The sequence below is a fragment of the Prionailurus bengalensis genome, chromosome C2 (genome assembly GCF_016509475.1).
Source record: "Prionailurus bengalensis isolate Pbe53 chromosome C2, Fcat_Pben_1.1_paternal_pri, whole genome shotgun sequence".
Taxonomy (NCBI): Eukaryota; Metazoa; Chordata; class Mammalia; order Carnivora; family Felidae; genus Prionailurus; species Prionailurus bengalensis.
Genome location: NC_057350.1, coordinates 116,251,518 through 116,272,297, shown reverse-complemented (window position 1 = coordinate 116,272,297; position 20,780 = coordinate 116,251,518). Strand labels below are relative to the sequence as shown.

The 20,780-nt window shown below is 38.1% G+C and overlaps 1 protein-coding gene across 1 annotated transcript in view; it reads left to right on the top strand.

Moving 5' to 3' along the window:
• The window catches only part of AGTR1 (angiotensin II receptor type 1), a 46,087-nt gene extending 41,698 nt beyond the window's left edge, over positions 1–4,389 (top strand). The window contains exon 3 of the mRNA XM_043595189.1: positions 2,375–4,389. Coding sequence (XP_043451124.1) covers positions 2,421–3,509 — 1,089 coding nt within the window. The 5' untranslated portion in view covers positions 2,375–2,420 and the 3' untranslated portion in view covers positions 3,510–4,389. The remainder of the gene's footprint in view (positions 1–2,374) is intronic.
• Positions 4,390–20,780: the final 16,391 nt, after the last annotated feature.

Genomic DNA, 20,780 nt, shown 5'->3' with positions numbered 1-20,780 from the left:
GTGGAACCAGCCTGAGATATATAGTCTTAGAGTTAGGCTCAAGAGAGAAAAGAAGAAAAAGAGGAGAATTTCCTCCCTGCTTTCAAGCACTCAAGCTCAGGGCACCAAAGGGATTCCAATGCATTAAGTTTATCCCTTCCTATCTGTTACTAGTGTCCTTGTGCCCAAGCTGAAACAAATATTTACCTCTGCCCTGGTTTTCAGTTATGGAGTTCACCCAGGCTGCTTTTTAATCTTTGAGATTCTTTAACCTTGACATTTCCACTTTTTTCCTAGGCAAAATCCAACTGAACTCAACCAGATGTTAGAAGAATAAGTAAATTAATACACATTAAGGTGTAAATGACTGCTAGCACATAAACCTTTCATGAAGTATTTAATTTTTAATAGAGAGTATTTGTTTACCTAAAGGAATTTATACTTCTAAACTGGCATAATTTCAATAACTATAATAAAATAAACTGAAAAATCAGCAAAATGTAGGGAAATCCTTCTGGGTGAGAAAGAAATAGGTCATATCTCCCTGAGAGCCTAGCCCTAGTTTCCATTATATTATTCCCTCTTTTCATCTTCTGTTTTAGAAACCACATATTTCTAAAAGTACCAAGGATTTTTCTGTCTGTTTTGTTTAGTTTTGGTTTCAATTTTTTAATCCAAGGTGAAGCCTAGGTTAACAATGACTATTTTCTATCTTGATCCTCTCAGGAGCAAAATGTAAATTGTGTTATTAGCCCCACAGAAACTAGTCTCATTATGCTATACTCCTAGCTTTTAAGTTATATGCTATTTACTCATTCATTCATCCATTGGCTGTCTTATTCATCAGACATGTATCATCTGTCCCCTGGAATTGGCTGGGGCCTACATTAGTAAATGAGATTATTCAAAACAAGCCCTACCCTCAAGCAGCTGACATACCAATAGAGAAGACAGGTCAACACCACTATGACATAGTGTCAAAAGCTACATCCAAAGTGCTGAAGTGGCTTGGCAAATGGAACAGTCAATGGCCCAGATAAATCAGGAAGGCTCCACAGAGGATGTGACATTTGCTTGTTTGTGGATGCTAATGTCCCCATGAACAAAAAGAGAGGGAAAAAATTAAATTATATAAGGCTGAGTACAAAAGGAGAAGATAATGGGGACTTGAAGCCAGAACCTTGAAATAAGTCAGTCAGAGAAAGACAGATACCATGTTTTCACTCATATGTGGATCTTGAGAAACTTAACAGAAGAACATGGGGGGAGGGGTGGTGGTGGAAAGTTACAAACAGAGACAGAGGGAGGCAAACCATAAGACTCTTAAATACGGAGAAGAAACTGAGGGTTTATGAGGGGTGTGGGAGAGGGGAAAGTGGGTGATGGGCACTGAGGAGGGCACTTGTTGGGAGGAGCACTGGGTGTTGTATGGAAGCCAATTTGACAATAAATTATATTTAAAAAAAATCTTGGATGAGGAGAATAACTACCTCCTTGGGGAAGGCAAAGAGGCCACTTAAGAAACTTTTTCTTTCTAGTGTTCTCTCTTAAAACCTGGCTACCTGAGTCTCATCCCTCTCACGGCACCACTTTACACCAAGATGGACACTACCTTAGGTGTGTGTGTTCATACAGCTCTCCTGGATGCCAAGCATAGCTATCCTGGGAAGTCTTATTCCTGTTCCTCATCTTGCCCAGGACACTTTGCTACAAAAAGAACGCACAGCCATGCTCATCTAGGGACCTGCTCCTGGGGTAGCAAGAGGATCTTTACCCAGCACCCGCCCCCTGCCCAGACAGACTTGCCTATGCCATACGCTGAGCTTTTTACCTCAGAGTATGCCTGTACCTCATCCTGTGATGTTACCCCCACAGCATCCTCAGCCTCCCTCCCAAGGGTTTTCTGATGGACTCTGCTAGGGAAGAGTATGTTGATTTTCTAAATCATGTAAGTGAATAGCTTGTTTACTGACTATGTAAAATATTGAAGCAAATATTTGCAGAAGCTTCTGGAAAAACTCAAGTCTTCCTGAATAACTAATTTAATTCAGTAGCATTTTCTGAGATTTAGACTATGCTTTTTTAATCAATGTGGAAGCTGGGATTTACTTCTAGAAAAAATGCAAAGAACCTAGATAAGTTTATTCACATAGCACCCCCATTTCTGTTTACCTGGAGGATATTTATTACTTTCTAGAAAAGCGATATGTTCTAAAAATTAATTTAAATGTGTAATCCTACCCTTTCTCGGTTCAGTTTTTCTCCAGAAAATATGATCTATTTTTTTCCTAAGACTAAAGTGGAGTTACTGTATTTATGACTGAAAAATAAAACTATTTGTTTATAACTGAAAGTTCTTTTTTTTTTTTTACCTTTTCATTTTTATTTTCTCCAGGTGCATCTGGCATAGTGTCTAAGACTAATTAACCCAGGAGATCAAAATGATCCTCAACTCTTCCACTGAAGATGGTATTAAAAGAATCCAAGATGACTGTCCCAAAGCTGGAAGGCACAATTACATATTTGTCATGATCCCTACTTTATACAGTATCATTTTTGTGGTGGGAATATTTGGAAACAGCTTGGTAGTGATTGTCATTTACTTTTACATGAAACTGAAGACTGTGGCCAGTGTTTTTCTTTTGAATTTAGCACTGGCTGACTTATGCTTTTTACTGACCTTACCACTGTGGGCTGTCTACACTGCCATGGAATATCGCTGGCCCTTTGGCAATTACCTGTGTAAGATCGCTTCAGCCAGTGTCAGTTTCAACCTCTATGCCAGTGTGTTTCTACTCACATGTCTAAGCATCGACCGTTACCTGGCTATTGTTCATCCAATGAAAGCCCGCCTTCGGCGTACAATGCTTATGGCCAAAGTCACCTGCATCGTTATTTGGTTATTGGCTGGCTTGGCCAGTTTGCCAACTATAATCCACCGAAACGTGTTTTTCATTGAGAACACCAATATCACGGTTTGTGCTTTCCATTATGAATCCCAAAATTCAACCCTCCCCATTGGGCTGGGCTTAACTAAGAATATACTGGGTTTCTTGTTTCCTTTTCTGATCATTCTTACAAGTTACACTCTTATTTGGAAGACTCTGAAGAGGGCTTATGAGATTCAAAAGAACAAGCCAAGAAATGATGATATTTTCAAGATAATTATGGCAATTGTGCTTTTCTTTTTCTTTTCCTGGGTTCCCCACCAAATATTCACTTTTCTGGATGTATTGATTCAGCTGGGCATCATACATGACTGTAAAATTGCAGATATTGTGGACACCGCCATGCCCATCACTATTTGCATAGCTTATTTTAACAATTGCCTGAATCCTCTCTTTTATGGCTTTCTGGGGAAAAAATTTAAAAAATATTTTCTCCAGCTTCTGAAATACATCCCTCCAAAGGCCAAATCCCACTCAAACCTATCAACAAAAATGAGCACACTTTCCTACCGCCCCTCAGATAATGGAAACACATCCGCCAAGAAGCCTGCCTCATGTATTGAGGTTGAGTCACACACTTGAAGCCTATCTGTGAAGTAATCCTGTGAAAGGAGAAGCAAGAAACACATTCCTCTACAGCACCTCACTACCAAAGGAACATTAGCTACTTTCCAGAATTTAATAAGAAAAAGGTTATGTGGTCTCAACAAACCTTTCTAAAGTTCTGAACAAAACCTTTTCTTTCCCTGTGCGACAAAACATAAAGTGAAGCCACATTTTGCCACATTTTGCATCAGACAGACAACGATCACTCCAAGAACGATGTCAGAAGCTAGATGAATGTGTTCACTGGGAAAATTTTACTGGCAGAAATGCCATCTCCGCAGCCGGCTCCTGTTCTGTTATTTTTGACTCTTCCACATGAAGGTATTTGGAATGTGTTCAACCTTGAGAGGAGCGACAGGAGGTCAGAGCTTAAGATTGCTCTGCCCAGTTTCCAAGGGGCAGTAAAGCTTTTTTGTGCCTATGGAGTTACTAGCAGCTGTGGCCCACCTGGACCTGCCACTGCACTTTTTGTGCAGAGACTTGCTAAGCAGTACTTGTCAACTTTCAGACACTTTTGCGAAATTCAGCTAGTGTCTTATAGATTCACACGGCCGAAACACGCCAGCTAATTGGCCTATTTGTATACGGATATTACTAAAGTCATATATTAAAGTTAAACTACTTGTAAAAGTGTTACTCTGGTCCCAGGAAGTAGTGTCTTCCCAGTCATATCAGTTTTGTTTCATATCTGAGAAGTATATATATTTTGTGGAAAAAAAAGATTGTATACCGTAAAGTATGCCTTATGTTTTAGAAAGTGTATGTTCTACTTGTATATGTATTCTATATCTCTAAACTGTTGCACTTGATTAAAATCTGGCAAAGTTATATTTACATTAAAATACTGTTATTGTAATGTGTTTAATCTTCAATGCTTAAAATATATGCTGATTTATTTTTCAAACAAGTGTAATTATGAACCCAATTCCATTCAAATTTTTAATACAACAGATAGTTTAATACTATTGCTTATAGGTTTTATATCCACAGCATGGAATAAACACACCCTTTTGAGTTTTTCAAAGCTTTTCATACAACAAAGAAAAAATTAATTTTTATAACACTAAAATAAAACATTATTTTACACATAATTATTTTTAAATTTTTTAATGTTTATTTTTGAGAGAGACAGACAGACAGACAGAACACAAATGGGGGAGGGGCAGAGAGAAGGGGAGAAACAATCCAAAGCAGGCTCCAGGCTTCAAGCTGTCAGCACAGAGCCTGACACAGGGCTCGAACCCATGAACTGTCAGATCATGATCTTAGCCAAAGGCAGACGCTTAACCAACTGAGCCACCCAGGCACCCCCACATAATATTTTTAATAGTAGGACTTTTCTGATTACAATACATGAATGGTCATTGTAGGAAATGTAGAAGATATAAGGAAAGTGTTAAAAAATAAGTTATATTTAGTTCTCCTTATTAAAAATTACCATTTTTAACATTTGGGTGCATTTTCTTCTACATTTTTGTATTCATTATACACACATCCATACATAAATTGTGATATTGGAGTCAGAATATGTACTTTGTATACAGATTTTTCTCATAATGTCATAGCATAGTAGCTTGCTACACCGTTAAATATTTTCCTAAGATATTTTAATAATTGCATAACATTACAAAATAGAGAAAGACACATTCTGATACAGTCAGCTAGTCCTCAAATTGGGACATTTAGCTTTTTCTGATTTTTCGGTATTATAAATTGCACTGTGGTAAATGTTCAAGTAATGAACATGATAAATTCCTCATATTCTAGATGTGGTACAACTTTATGAACATTTTTAATACTCTTAATACATTTTATCAAATATTTTACAGAAACCTTATAACAATTTACAATTGTTATATGTCTGAACATATCTCACCACAGTCCCAGCAGCATGAAATATTTACTAGATTTAAACAGAAAAGTAAAATTTACTGTAAGGATCCACATTCTACACGCACAAACAGGGATGCACCTGCCCTAAAGAAAGTACAGTAACATTTCTGCTCCCCTTGGGAAGTTGCCTACTTTTTCTCACTGGAGGCATCATTGGCTTTAGAGTCCACTTGGAACAGGCTGATGTGATTATATGACTCAATGAACAGTGATCAAAAGACTGGGGTGATGTATGAAATAGTTGATGGAAGCTACAAGCAAGGGGGGGGGGCATTCAGAGAGCCCTTAGTGGGCCGGCCAGAATCTCCACAAAGCAGCCTATTACATTCACATTCCAAAGGACAGAGAATTTATTTTGAGAATAAATGTGGTTACATATGTCTCATATTATTTCCCCTTTACATTGTTTTTAATTTCATTAATATAATAGCAGCCGCTAACTCTCCAAAGTTCTGTTACTATTTTCACAAAGTATTACCTCTAAAAAATAAATTCTAGCTCATCCCAAATTATAGTGTAAACGTATCCTATTTGAATTCCCTCCAAATCAAACATATGACTGTTTATTTTTTTTATTCAATAGTCATCCCAAACTAAGTGATTACAAGTACTTCAAACTTGCGGAACCATTTGATAAATTACAGTTGATAAGATTTCTGGCAGATAACTATATTTAGATACCCTCTATCTCATGTATTTATTAACTGGCATGAATAACATGTTCCAAGCCTCATTTTCACTTCAATTTCATCAAATTATATTGTGATTTTTTTCCCAATCCCATTTTGTGAAATGGACATTGGTAACTTCAGTGATTAATCTTGCTTCTTCAGTAAGAACAACTTAATATTGAAGTGGAGACTCTACTTACCAAAATGTTAGGATGAGATGCCATAATTTACGCTTCATGGACATATTCTGGGATATTTTAAAATTTAACCATAAAGGAATAAAACTATTCAGAAAGACAGGTGCCCACCCATCCCCATGTACAGTCCAACAGTAAACATTTCAATCAGCTTCCATGGGCAGTATGAGATCGAGCCAAGTGTGAAGTACCCTGATTGGCAGCCATGGAAAGACTCACAGAGATCTGATATCACAGTCTCAGTTTTATAACTCTATACACTGGGCCACTTTTCTTCCCCCAAGAAAACATGCCAAAATGGGGAACCAGACAAGAGAAAACAGATTTAGACAAATCACAAAAGTGAAGTGAATGAAGCAAATGAGTCCCAGGGAATTTTGGATATTGGAACAAAAGGTGATTTCCCTGAGGGTAGAGAAGGAAGCAAATTAGGAGCAGATGAGACTGAGGAGTGAAAAGAAGTCTGGAGGCAGCCACCCACTGCCTCAATGGTCAGGATGCAACCCTCATAAAAGAGGTGCATAGGGATGTTTAGGTCCCCAGAGCCATGTTTCCCCTGGACCCAGACCAACCAGAAGATGAGACCTAAATATTAAGGAGGGAAGCAAGTTATAAACAGTAGACAATGGTATGGGGCAACACTCAACTGTATGATTTTTATTTATTTCAGGCTGCATGTTAGGAAGGAAAAGGTCCTCTCTAGAACCACACTGGAGGCTTTGATAAGACTGAAAAATAAATGTAATGGGAATAAGAAAATGGAAGACGTGGAATATTTGAGCTAGTGGTCAGAGAGTCAGATTTTTAAAATTTAAAAATTTGAAAGTTAAAATATGATTCTGTAACTATATTCACCATTGTCTGATATATTTGTGTAGTGAACACCTGTGCAACTATCTACACAGGGTGCCTTCACCCTTTATCATAGGAATTTCCCCACCTCACCCAAGGACAGGACCACCACCATTTATTGGCCCAGGCTTGAAGTGAACCAATTACATATATTTTTCCCTAAGAATCCTTCGAACAGACACTGATGAACAGTTGGTCCTTCCCCACTGCTGAAAGTTGTGAAATGTAAGTTTGGAATCTATTAGTAACCACGTCCCCAGTGAGAGTGAAGTTAACAGAAAAGACAAAAAGTCCTGAGATGCTTGAGTCCTTGATTCTACCTGTGTGTGATGCCATGTCATACTTCAGAACCAGCGTGCATAGCTAATATCTATATGTGTTCCTTCCTGCTTGACCAATAAGAATTTCCTCTCTGATGGCCAAGAGACACATGAAAAGATACTCAACATCACTCATTATTAGGAAAATGCAAATCAAAACCACAATGAGATATCACCTTAAACCTATCAGAATGGCTAGAATCTTTTTGATTCTAGAAATAACAAGTGTTGACAAGGTTGTGGAGAACAAGGATCCCTCATGTACCACTCATGGATATGTGAATTGGTGTGGCCACTGATGAAAACAGCAGGGAGGTTCCTCAGAAAGTTAAAAATAGAAATACCAAATGACCCACTAATTAAACCCCTGGGAATTTACCCAAAGGAATAAAAAAAACTAATTCAAAAAGATATATGCACCCCTATGTTTACAGCAGTATTACAATAGCCAAGATATGGCAGCAACCCAAGTGTCCAGTGATATGGATAAGATGATTTGATATATGTGTGTACACACACACACACACACAAAATGGAATACTATTCAGCCATAAAAGAATGAACCTTGCTATTTGCAACAACATGGACGAACCTTGAAGGTATTATGCGAAGAGAAATATGTCAGACAGAGAAAGACAAATACTATGTGATTTCACTTATATGTGGAATCTAAAAAATAACAAACAAAAAGGAAAAACAGACCCATAAATACAGAGAATAAACTGATGGCTGCCAGAGGGGAGATAGGTAGGGGGATGGGCAAAATGGGTGAAGTGGAGTGGAAGATACAGGTTTCTAGTGATGGAATAAGTCAGAGGAATAAAAGGTACAGCATAGGGAATATAGTCAATGGTACTGTAATAATGTTGTATGGTAATAGATGGTAACTACACTTGTGGTGAGCACAGTATAACATATAGACTTATTGAATCACTATGTTGTACACTTGAAACTAATGTAACATTGTGTGTCAACTATACTTCAATTAATAAATAAATTCTAAAAATTAAAAAAATGCTTAATTGAAAAAATGTATTTTTTTTCTTTTTTGTAGCAGCCAGGACATCATTCATTTGCCATCCAGCAGGAATGATACCAGTCTAGGTCCCAAAATATATTCTTGGTCCCTAACTTAAAGGGTCACATAGGGCACCTAGGTGGCTCAGTTGGTTAAGCATCTGGTCTTGATTTCGGCTCAGGTCATGATCTCATAGTTTATGAGTTCAAGCCCCACGTGGGGCTCTGTGCTGACAGTGTGGTGTCTGCTTATGATTCTCTCTCCCTCTGTCTCTCCCTCTGTCTGTCTCTCTCTCTCTCTCTCTCTCTCTCTCTCTCTCTCTCTCTCTCTCTGCCCCTCCCCTGCTCTCTCCCTCTCTCTCAAAATAAACAGGCTTAAAAAACATTTATAAACTTTAAAAACATTTTAAAAAGTAAGGGGTCATATGGGCTGTCCCTCTTTCATAGGTCTCCTCATGACAGGGTGGGGACAGGACATCCAGCGTAGTGTGTACGTTAGAGGGAAAGAGGTGTGGTGACATGGAAGGATTTGCAGTTGGATGGAACTAAGGGTACTTATTGATGGTACTTACTATTATACATTATTGTAAATGGAGATCTCCCCCTGAGGTGGCACACTGATAAAACACTCTTGTGTTGCCAAAACAATTATATGATCTAGACCATGTGAAATGGTAAGTACAGAGAGGAAATGAGCACCCCATATCACTCAAGAGCTCAAATGACCTGCATGTTCTCTAAATCTCACCAAACCTGTGAGTACCACTTCCTACCCTGCCTAAATCCAATGAATGGACAAGACCTTCGTTCAGTGAGTTAATCTAACTTACTTGAGAAATAAGGTAAATGAGGTCCAACGGAATAAATTTTCACAATCAGAAAGAGCCAGAATTAGATTACTATCTTTTTTTCAAAAGACTGTAAGTTAGAAGAAGAGAATTCAGCTTTAATAGTGTTTAATTCTAAATCACTCATACACAACTAAGCTCTGCATAATAACCCTCTATGAGTTTAAATACCCTAAGTTTTGCCCTTCAAGCAGAATGATTGAAAAATACTTATCTATGTGCACAAGAGATGTAAATTTGATTAATGTTAATTTTTAAACTATTAAAAGCCAGTTTGCTACTATAATTATTTTGCTTCAAATATCAAAACGGTAAGGAGCCATATATGCCTCTGAGCCCATTTCTTCATTCTTTCGATGTCCTAGTAAGCTTCCTTTGAAAAACTGAACAAAATGACAAATAGTAATCCTAGCTGACCCTCCCAATGAGTTGGGATCTATCTCACAGAACCTCTATGCCTGACGATGTTCTGCTGTACCATATCAGTATACACAGTTGCTAAATGATAATTTTCACAAAATAAGCTTCAATTCTACTAAATGGCAGATTGAAAGCATGCTGGGGTTCACCAACAGAAAGAAGCCCTCATAGAGTTCACCACAGAGAGGAGAACATCATATATGCAGACTCTTAGGCAGAGTTGCTATGAATCAGCCAGCACTGTATGATGGGAAAGACCACAGATCTGGATTCTCTTTGATCTGGCATTCTCCTGGCTGCTATTGTTATAGCCACATTTCTAAGGAGTATTGAATGGACACAAAGCAAAGTATATTAGCCAGAGGACATGTGAGTATTTCTTTAAAACTGTATCTCAATTTCAATCATTGAAGATATGCACCAACAAAGAAGAAGAGAGTCCCCAGATACATAATCTGATGCCCTTACAAATAAGTAACTGTGTTTTTCGTTCATTCGTGTAGCAAGTGGATAGTAGAAAGAACGAGTGAAAGAGAGAAAGAAAGAAAAAGAAAGAAAGAAAGAAAGAAAGAGAAAGAAAAGGAAAGAGAAAAGAAAAGAAAAGAAAAGAAAAGAAAAGAAAAGAAAAGAAAAGAAAAGAAAAAGAGAGGGAGAGAAAGAGAGAGGGAGGAAGGGAGGAAGGGAGGAAAGGAAACTTTCCACTGATATCACTTTTATGGCTGTTCCTTGAGTCCCCCTATCTGTTCCACCTTCTTCCAGAAACAGCCCCCTATCTCCATTCAGTGTCCGCCCCTTCCCACAGTTAGTCCAGAGTATGGTTAGGGCTCTACTCCCATTGCCAGTATATCCAATGGGGAATGTGAGAAGGCCTAACTAAATCTGCCCATCATATTCCTCTGATTGCAATGGGATGGGCACATAACCTAAATAATCTCAATCAAGGTCAACTTCCTGATTTTCAAAGGGGCTAGGAGACAAAATGCCTGAGGAGTTGTTGTAACCATTTGATTATTCCAAAGGGAGAGGTGAGAATTTCTTGGCATTTTCACAGGAAGCCTAAGAACAAAGTCCATGTATGAAACCAACATATGAAAGTCTAGACCAAGAAATGGAAAGAAATCAAGTCCTGACGACATCATTTTAAAATTCGCTATCTGTTCCAGGAGATAGCATTACCCTACAGACTTCTCTTTTCTCTTAAACCAGCTGCGAATGGGATTGCTGTCACAATTATCCACCAAAATCCAATCTTCAGCAAAATCGAAATGACAGCCACCATTTATCAAATGCTTACATAGGACCATCAGAGATCTCTGCTTATATGTATTATATTATTTAATCCTCACAACAACCAATCTTATCAGTTCTATCATTATCCAATGAGACAAAAAGAGGCTTAGAGATTTTGTATAATCGGTCAGTGCAAGATAACATGACTGTTAACTGTTAGAGCTGAAATTTGAAGACAGTCATTTTGACTTCACCATCTATGCTCATATTTACTAAACTATGTGGCATCCCTCCAAAAAAAGGGGGGGCATCATAAACACAAATCATATAGGTACCTTCCAAAATATTGCCCATATCTACTTATTCAAAATCAATGTAAGTAATATTTTACTTTGTCTTAAACCCATACTTACTGGGTTTCAGGCTAGAATTTCAACAGTCTTTGTCCTTGAAAGTTGGGCTCATTAATGGAAAGTACTAATTGACCTTATACAATATAACACTGGATTTTACATTTATTGTAATTTGATTTTGGATGAGATTATCCTGGGTCTTGCAAATAAGCAGGCTATGACTGCTAACCGTCACAGTAATTAGTTCAGTTCTCTCTGGTCCTCCCTGTATCCAAGATTTTAGATAGCATTTCCTAAATGGGAGGGGTAAGGAAATTCCTAAAATAATTTTCATTACAAATTTCACCTTCTTACAACCTAATGGAATGATGTTTTAAAAAAAATACTATGGGGGTACCTAGGTGTCCCAGTCGCTGAAGTGCCCAATGCTTGATTTCAGCCCCAATCATGATCCCAGGGTCATGGGATTGGGCCCTGCATTGAGTTCCACATTGGGTGTGGAGCCTGCTTGGGATTCTCTCTCTCTCTTCTTCTGTCCCACCCCCATGTGCGCCTGCACACTTGCTCTCTCTCACTCCCTCTCGAAAAAAAAAAAAAAAAAAAAGGAAAAAGAAAAGAAAAAAAAGCATTGTGGAGAAACTATATTACATTCTGAGACAGATTTTCTTTTAAGGTATACAGTTAAGATTTGACAATAAATTTAGATGAAGAATACACCTGGATAAAAACAAAGTATGATTTATTTCAACTATGCCCAGAAAATGGGAGGATAAAGGTGATAAGATCACAGCCATGAGTCCTGAGGACAGTTCTAGGAGGATGACAGAAAATTGCCACAAAGTGGATAGTACTTAAAACTGAGAGATAAGAAGAGAGTTGCAACTGTTAAGGCAAAACACGCTCACCACTCCACCTTTTGCTTCTAGCTGCAGGACAGACAGAAAGCAGTAGTTACATACAAAACATTAAAAAAAAACAAGGCAATTCGGCCACAGGCTGAAAGAATGACCATGACATGATGAAAGTTCCAGCAGCCAAGATGAATCAGAAAGTAATGATGAAACCTATCATGATAGGAAAGGAGGGCATAGAGGTAGATCACTGATTCTCACCTGGGGATGATTTTGTGCTCCAGGGCATATTTAGCAATGTCTGGAAAAACTTTTGGTTATCACAACTCAGGTGAGGAAACTGCTACTGGCATCCAGTGGGGAGAGGCTAGAGATGCTGCTACATAACACCCAGGACAGTCCCACAAAGAAAGAATTATCTACTCCAAAATGTCACCAGGGCCAAGGTTGACAACCCTTGGGATCAAGAAGGAAGGGAAGAGCACCATTCAAGCAGTGTGTATTAGCAGCCATATATGGGGGTAAATAAGAAAGCATTTGGTCTCCCAGGTTTTATGACCCCCTCTCTTTTACATGTTTCTCCCCTCCTCTCCCCCCCAACTCTTTTATGTGCTCCCACTCACCTCCTAAACCGCACTGCACATGAACTTCATCCAAACAATCTATTTGGTGGAAAAACTGTAATAGAAAATGCAGCATCATTTCCGGGGCTAAGTAGGTAAATCTACTAGGCTTGTGCAAAATGTTTTATATTTTAAATTCATTCACGAATGTGGGGAACAAAGGCAGCCGGTAGCAAGATGTAAAGCCTGTGGTTGCACTTCCACTTCCATGGGAGACAAAACGAAGGTGTGGGTCCCACTGAGCAGCTAATCCTCAGAGAAGACACCAAGTCCAAAAATGAAAGACGTGGGCATGACAGGACAGCTGGTTGCTCTTCCAGGGCACTCTACAGGATTTCTAGCATTTGATGTGATTCTAATGAAAATTTTTATTGAACAAAATCAAAGGTGTATTTTATTTTTACTCTAAATATTTCCACAGAGGATTTGAGCAGCTTCCAATAAACAGCACAGTAAAACAGGGTGATATTATAGAAACCAGAAATAAGGGCCACAGAAGAGAAAAAGCAAAACCACTGACAATGCAGGCTAACAGAGTAGTTGTGACTGAAAAAGAAAACACTGGGTTCTGAACTTCTCACAGCTGGGATGAAAAGAAGAACATTACAACACCTCCAGTTCTTGTTATTAACAGCAGACCAGGTTCCCAAATGGAGCGGAGTCTTCCTGACACTAGAATCCTTAAGGGAATCTCTCACAGAGGATTGTTGATGCAGATAAAAAGCCATATGATGGATCATTTTCAAGCAGCATCTTTCATTTAGGCCTGAGTTTTATGTGATTGGTCTTGTACCGTTTCCATAAAGAGCAAGAGCATGACACCAGCAATTCAAGGAAGGTGGTGACATGAGGGTATCCAGTACTGTGGAATGAGTCATCCAATGGTGTGCTTGTCAGGAGTAGTGATGGATTTGTGATGTCAGTGGGGACCTCTGGGTCCATTAAAATGTTAGATAAGATTGACTCATTCCATGAGGAAGTTCAAGATCTCCAAAATTTTCTGCAGAAGTCTGTGAAGTTTACATTTCCGTGGTCTCATTCTATCTACCTGCTTCCCCCAGTTCAGTTTAGACATCATCTCACTATTCCATACAGGCTGTAGGATGCCCCTGTTCCATGTGATACACATGTAAAACAGCTCCAATTACACACACGCACCACATTCATAGGCATGAAAGGACACCTTTGATTCAAAGAGCCCTCCGTCCCTCTGGACATTTCTCCCGAGACCCCATGTAGTCCACAGCCTCATGCCATCTCACCCACAACCCTCTCTTTCTCTGCACTTTCCTCTATTGTTACCACCTCCCTTGAGAAACCAAACCCAGTTGTCCTTATTTTCTCACATAAAGCAGCCTAGCCATTCATCCCAACAGCTCCCCACTGCTGAATATCAACCAGACCTGAAGCAAAGAGTCGTCTTCTCCCCAAAGCGGATCGTCAGAATACTTCCTTAGAGAAATTCTAACACATACAACTAAGACAATTGTTCACCCATTACTGATAGTTTAATGATGCTCAATATCAGCACCAGTCTGAAATGGTGGAAAGCAGAAAAACTCCTCATGGAATAGAGGATCTCATAATTTTATTTATTCAGGATTCATCCTCCACCAATCTTCATATTTTTCTGCCAGTCTGATATGTCACTTCTTGCTATTCCTACCTGCCAGGGACTATCTACTGTTTTGTATATGGAAGTGCCCTCACGATCTGTGTGGACATCCACTCATGAAGGTACACTCCTGGGGTTCATCCAGTGGATTTTTAAGTAGAACCAGCTTCTCAACCTTTTTCCCCTTATATCCATTTAACATATCTACTGGGCTTAGTTTCTAAGCTCTCTCATATTCTACAATTGCTTGAAAATTTTTAAATGACATCATCTTTATTTTTAAATATAAATCATTATGTAGCTAATACCTAAATGTACACATTCTAAGTAAAATAGTCTCAATTTACCATATGTGAGCTTAAAAATTATCAGTGTTAATACAACCTCACGTTTTAAAAAATACTGGTGGCAGGTGATTAATTTTACTGAAGTTAAAGATTAATTTTTGTCCCCTTGAACTATATGTTCTTTTCATAACCTTCAGGGCTAATGTCTTACTTCCCAAATACCTTACACTCTTATAAATTTTCTTCCCCTGTCCATTATCAGTTTCACCATAAAGGATCTAATAAAGTTTCACATGTTATCAACTTTAGGAAAGGAAAAGTCATTGAATATGATCTTCTGCAACCCCTCATTACCTACAAGGTAAACCTAGCCCTCTTGGAGGCTTTCTGCTTTAACACAGGACAACACCTTACAAGAAATGGGATTTGAAAATGGGATTCCAACTCTTAAATATCAGACAGAAGGGACAGAACTTTGGAGAAGATGTTTCTAGGACTCTTAAAATCACACCATAGGTCAACCCTGATAATAGGAAAAGGCAATTAGAGGAAATGACAAGTCACCCCCCAGGGAATCTGGGGAAGGGGGAAAAGGTAAGTTAGGTTTGCAGGTAATTAGGAAGGAGAAGCCTAGGTTCATGTGGAAGCTGCTCAAATAAGCCAAACCCAGCTCAGCAGCAGCTTGTCATTATTTCTTCATAGTGACAACTTCCACATGCCCCAGGGTCATGATTCCCAGCTCCTGAGACCCTGAACCTGCAAAGCAAAGGGACTGTGACAGGGAGGAATCCAACCTTACTTTAGAAGTGTTATCTTCTCAAACTGTAGGTGAAGATCCACCATGGGAGGTCAGAGTTCAGCCAGAGTTTGAGCTTAAATTTCCTATTTCCTAGGTCTTTAAGCCACATGCTGTCATCTAGGAAGCATTTCCTACATTGTGAGAGTGTACAAAAATGAACCTTGGGGAGCTTCTGCTTGAAACTGGACTTTTGTTACTTTTGACATAGTAACTATCTATGAAATGTCATTTAGGCCGTTTGGGAAATAAAATAGGAGAAACTCAAAACACTAAATGCATTCAAATCAGAAAACACTTCAAACCACAAACTAAGGTTACTATGGCTTCTCCCACATGGATTCTCCGGTTTCCCTAATCTTGTTCTGAGTCATCAAACATCTCTGAAATGTCTATGACTCTGTCCTTGCCATTTAATTTGGTATTACTTCGAGGAACAAGTTGAGATTTCTTGCCTGTTAAGTGGCAATGCTTAGACTTCATGTAAATTATAAGACTCAGTCTGCACAGCAATGTCTCAAGCAGACTGTCTATTTAAAGATGGAGAGAAAGAGCCATTATATCTCTTTCAGGGTTTTATCTTCTCTCAAATGCATATGGATGCACAGCAAGCAAGCAGCAATACCACACTTCCCTGGTCATTGAATATCCTGCAGTGTACTTCTTAATTAAAACCAGCATCACAAATATGATTGCTTAAGTGCCAAAAACCTGGCCGGCTTAATGGCCAATCAGAGAACTACATAATCATTAAATCCATTTGAACTACTATTTTTTTTTTCCTGAGGTGACTACGGTTAAGCTCTAAATATTCTTATTGTTTCCCATCCAGTGTATTTTTTTTTTAAATACTGCTTCTTTTTCAGCATCATAACTTCCACTTCAATTCTGTCATCACATTTAACCCTATGTTACAATAGTTTATTATAGTTTTTTGTTTTTTTAGCTGGAGTTTGTAGCAATGCCGGGGATTAAGGAATAATTTGAGTCAACGACACATACAGTGTTGCCTAGTAACACAGGCTGATCTGTACAAAGCCATAAATTGCAAAATTTCATAGCAGCATAAAAACTTTTTACTGGCACTTAAGCATATTTTTCCCTGATTGAAGCAGAATTCATGCAACAATTACAACCACATGACAAAAGCTGGTAATGATTAGCCTTCAAGAGCTGCTGTTTTTTCCTGACAGTTCCAAAGCTATTTTTGTTTGTTTCAGGAAAGAAAGCATCAAATTCTTTATGGACCAGCCTCACTGACAAGGCAGGATCGAGCCGGTTAATTAGGCAGTGCCAGCCTTTTAACTACAGCTCCCAATGAAGAATGGAAGTGTTATGTAATAATTTACAATTCTAATTAATTTGTGTCAACCAAAACCATCTCTGAGTATATCAATACACACTTTAGAGGGCAGCGCTCCTTACCATGGTGCAAACATGGCTGAGACTATCATTGAGAAAAGAGCTTCAAGAAGATGAAAACTGGGAGCCAGGAAGGTTATTTTCAATTATTGTAACAAATATCTTATATCTTCAACATTTATAATTATTGAAGAAAAACTTGCAAACCGAAGTTGTTAGAGAGTTTGGGGAAAATTATTTTCACAATGAATTCAAAGCAACTTGTTGAGTAATATCCCCTTGCCAGCCCAAAGAAAACATAGGTTTGTGGAAATAATAATCTTTCATACCCTGATACACACACACACACATACACACACACACACACACCACTCATTGAATGAGTATTTCACTGACCGGATACTGAGTGACTTCTTTTTCTCTGACAAACACATGTTTCTATGAATAGATTCACCAATGTCAAGGGATTCGTACTACAGCTCAAGGAAATTGAGGAATAAATGCTTTGATCCTTCCGTAAACTTCTCATTCTTCTAGTACTGGCTTGAACAACAACAACAACAACAAAACGCTTATAAAAGTTTAATAGGTAATGCAGGCACCAAAGAATGCATCATGTAACACATGGGAAGAGCTGTATGTTCAGGCTTAGTCTTTCCATCAGCTTTGCGACTGAGCTTCCTGATATACATCTCGATAAGTCTTAATTTACTTTCACTCAAGCCCCATAATGTCGGACTCTGGCATGATTTCTCAGAATCCCCAAGCCCAACACAGCAACAGTAAGATACTTGCAAAGATCCAGATACCACAAAAAGAGATGGAACAAGATGGCACTGAAAGCAGAGGTAGACAATGAAATAAAATAAATATACAATAAAATAAACAGTAAGATAAAACCAGATAAGGGAATCCAACTAATTCAGAGATTCGAGGCCTAAGAAAGCCCATCCACATACCACAGACTTGGAATGCATGGAAATGGTCCAGAAGTACAATAAGCCCACAACTTAGTGACTGTGGGATATTGAGAAAGTTGTTTAACCTCCCATGTTCCAGTTTCCTCCCCCATAAAATTAAGGGATTGAATTAGATGAGCTCCAAAGTCTCTAACAGCTCTAAGATCCCATAAGTAAATCTTGTTGCTGATGAATAAGAAAGTCTCCATGGCTTCCCACTCCAATTTTACTGAAAGCAAGGACAAAGAAACCAGTAGACAGAGCTGAGGAACTAAAATTTGCACAATGGTCAAGGTGTGATTCACTTTCCAAACATACAATTGCACAAAAATGAGACCTGTGTAATTACTTAGCATGTTCAGTGCAGAGCAGACACTCAGCAAAATCACCCCCCACCATTGCCACTCCTATATACACATAAACCTCCAAGCAAGTTTTGCTGTTTGCCTTCCTTTATGGAGTGAGTGTCTGTAATTACGAGTGTCAATTATAAAGACTGAAAATAACAAATCTGAAAAACTTATTTAGCAAGTGGCAGTAAATTGTCTGGATTATGTATAGACTGACAATTTAGCCACTAATTTCAGATTAAATTTTAATGCCGATTCACTTGGATATTTTGCAAGTTGACATTCATCAAATAAATCCTAATGATAAGTGAAACATGTTTTCTACCCTGTGTTAGCAACAGAACACCAAATTCTTGAATGATCAGTAAATGAATTAAGTGAATATTTTATGTTTCACTGAAACTAATAACTCATTCTGAAAGGAGGCTATGGAACATGGATTCAATACTCTACTGAAGCTTAGAGAAGCATAATGAGACTAACGATCTCTGAGCATCTTTCTCCAATTAGCCCAAGAGAAAACAAATAGATTTGTCAAATTGCTACTCACTTAGTGCTGGTCAGAATAAAATAAAGCATACAGATTCCCTGAAATGTACTCTCTAAAATATATTACTTGAAATTTCCAAAGACTTCTTAAAGATGAATATTGTATAATTATCAATAACGAAAGTAAAAATTCTAAACTATATGGATTATCAGCGTCATTAGTAATTTTGCAGTTTACTAAATTAACCAGCATTACTGAAGTACTTTTGGCACTGCATTACACAAGTAGTATGCACTTTTATTTAAATTATCTGGCCCAAATTGACAGGTAGAAATTTTGTGAAACTGCCAAAAAGACTTATGCTATTCCTTAACCTCATAACTTCAGAGTAAGGTCTATGTAACCAAAATTGGGGAGTTTGGGTTCTTAGCCAACTAAAGGGAAAGTTCCAATTTAATTTTCTGTCTTATCTACAATGCTATTTCATTTCCAAAGAAAAGCAGTAGTTACACTTTTTATTATGTTTGAAATAGTTTTAACTATATTTAGTGTTCTTTGGGGGCTCTTCCCATTTATGTAAATGATGGTGGACACATATTTCCTGATGTAAGAGATGTAAAGCTTTGGTGGGGAACAGGTTTCTTAAATGTATTCTTTAAATCAGAAAAGTGTTCAAATAATGTACTTCTCTCAGAGGAGCACGTAAGAAGTGCTCTGCCTTTAAATAAGGTGTGACAGATAATATCATTATCACCCTTTATTTTAGAATTTGTAACAGAAGCACCATTAAAATGTTCATGATGAAGGAGAGAGGATAAAGTTTGAGTTTTGTTTTCTTCTTTCCTTTTATTTAGAAAGAGTGGCTTCCTAAAATATCATGGAAGACTGAAAAGTAGTTTTCAACTTAGAAACACAGAAAGTAAAATAGGTCAAAGTCCACTGCCTCTATTTTCAATTATTGAGACATACAGTCCTCAAACAGTCAGAGTCAGCCAGAATTGCTTGAGACCTAGAGATCACGACGAAAATATCTTATAGTAAAATGTATTCCCCATAGGTTTAAACGCAAAATGAGAACCGAACTTTTTATTACTCGTTAAATGAAATGTGCAGTCTTTTTCCCCTTTTAAGGTCAAGTATGCAGTATTTTGGAAAACGAACCATAAAAGCATGATTAGAGAGAACAGAGGAAGTCATTATTTTCTTCAGTCATAAAGAATGCAGCATCATTCTATCGATCTAATGTATCTTTGTAACGGCAGTGGCAGCATGTGGCAGTGCTTAAATTGCAAATACAGTATTTAAGAAAAAGCCTGAATTAAAAGAGTACCAAGATGAGCTGGAAAATACCGACATGGATTGGATGATTTTTACAAATTCCATTTCCTCCCCGAAGACCCACTTAACATTATGTATTGCCATATTCTCTACCTACATGGAAATAATGCATTCATCAGTGCAAAAATCATAAAGTAAATCCAAATGTACATAGTTAATGGCTTAAGGGGGAGAGAGTCCAATTTGTGGTGTAGGGTATAGGAAACAAAAATACGTGTGAAATCAGCGTAGAAAATGTTGAATCTCAGTTGATACATGTATATAACATCTTTGTTTACTTAGCTCTTTTGGAAAGATTTATAACAAAATCCGAAGAGGGCAGGATGCACCTTCTCACTGTTACCATCAAGACAGACTTCATGCAAAAGCTTATCACAAAGACAAGTATTTCAGAGTGTGTGGCTTCTGCAAAAGCACAGCTTCACTGTGGAGCCCATTCCAATGCAGTGTCAGTTTTGCAACAACAGCTGCTAGCTATCTATCATATTTAGGGCAGTTATGCCTTTGAGATACTCTGCTAGAGGCAGCTGGACCAACTTGAAACCAATGTGAAAAACATGTTCAGGAAAGTAAAGGAAATGATCTGTAACTTTATAAACACACCGTATCCTACATGAGATTCTCACCAATCTAGCTTTATCAAGTCAGGTTATCTTGGAGGGAATGAATTTTTAAGCCACCATTCAGGCTCAGGATCTCATGTTTCAGGACTTAGTAATGGCTTCCATTTCCAATCTATCTTCTTTCAAATGATGTATAGCATTTTGTGCAGACC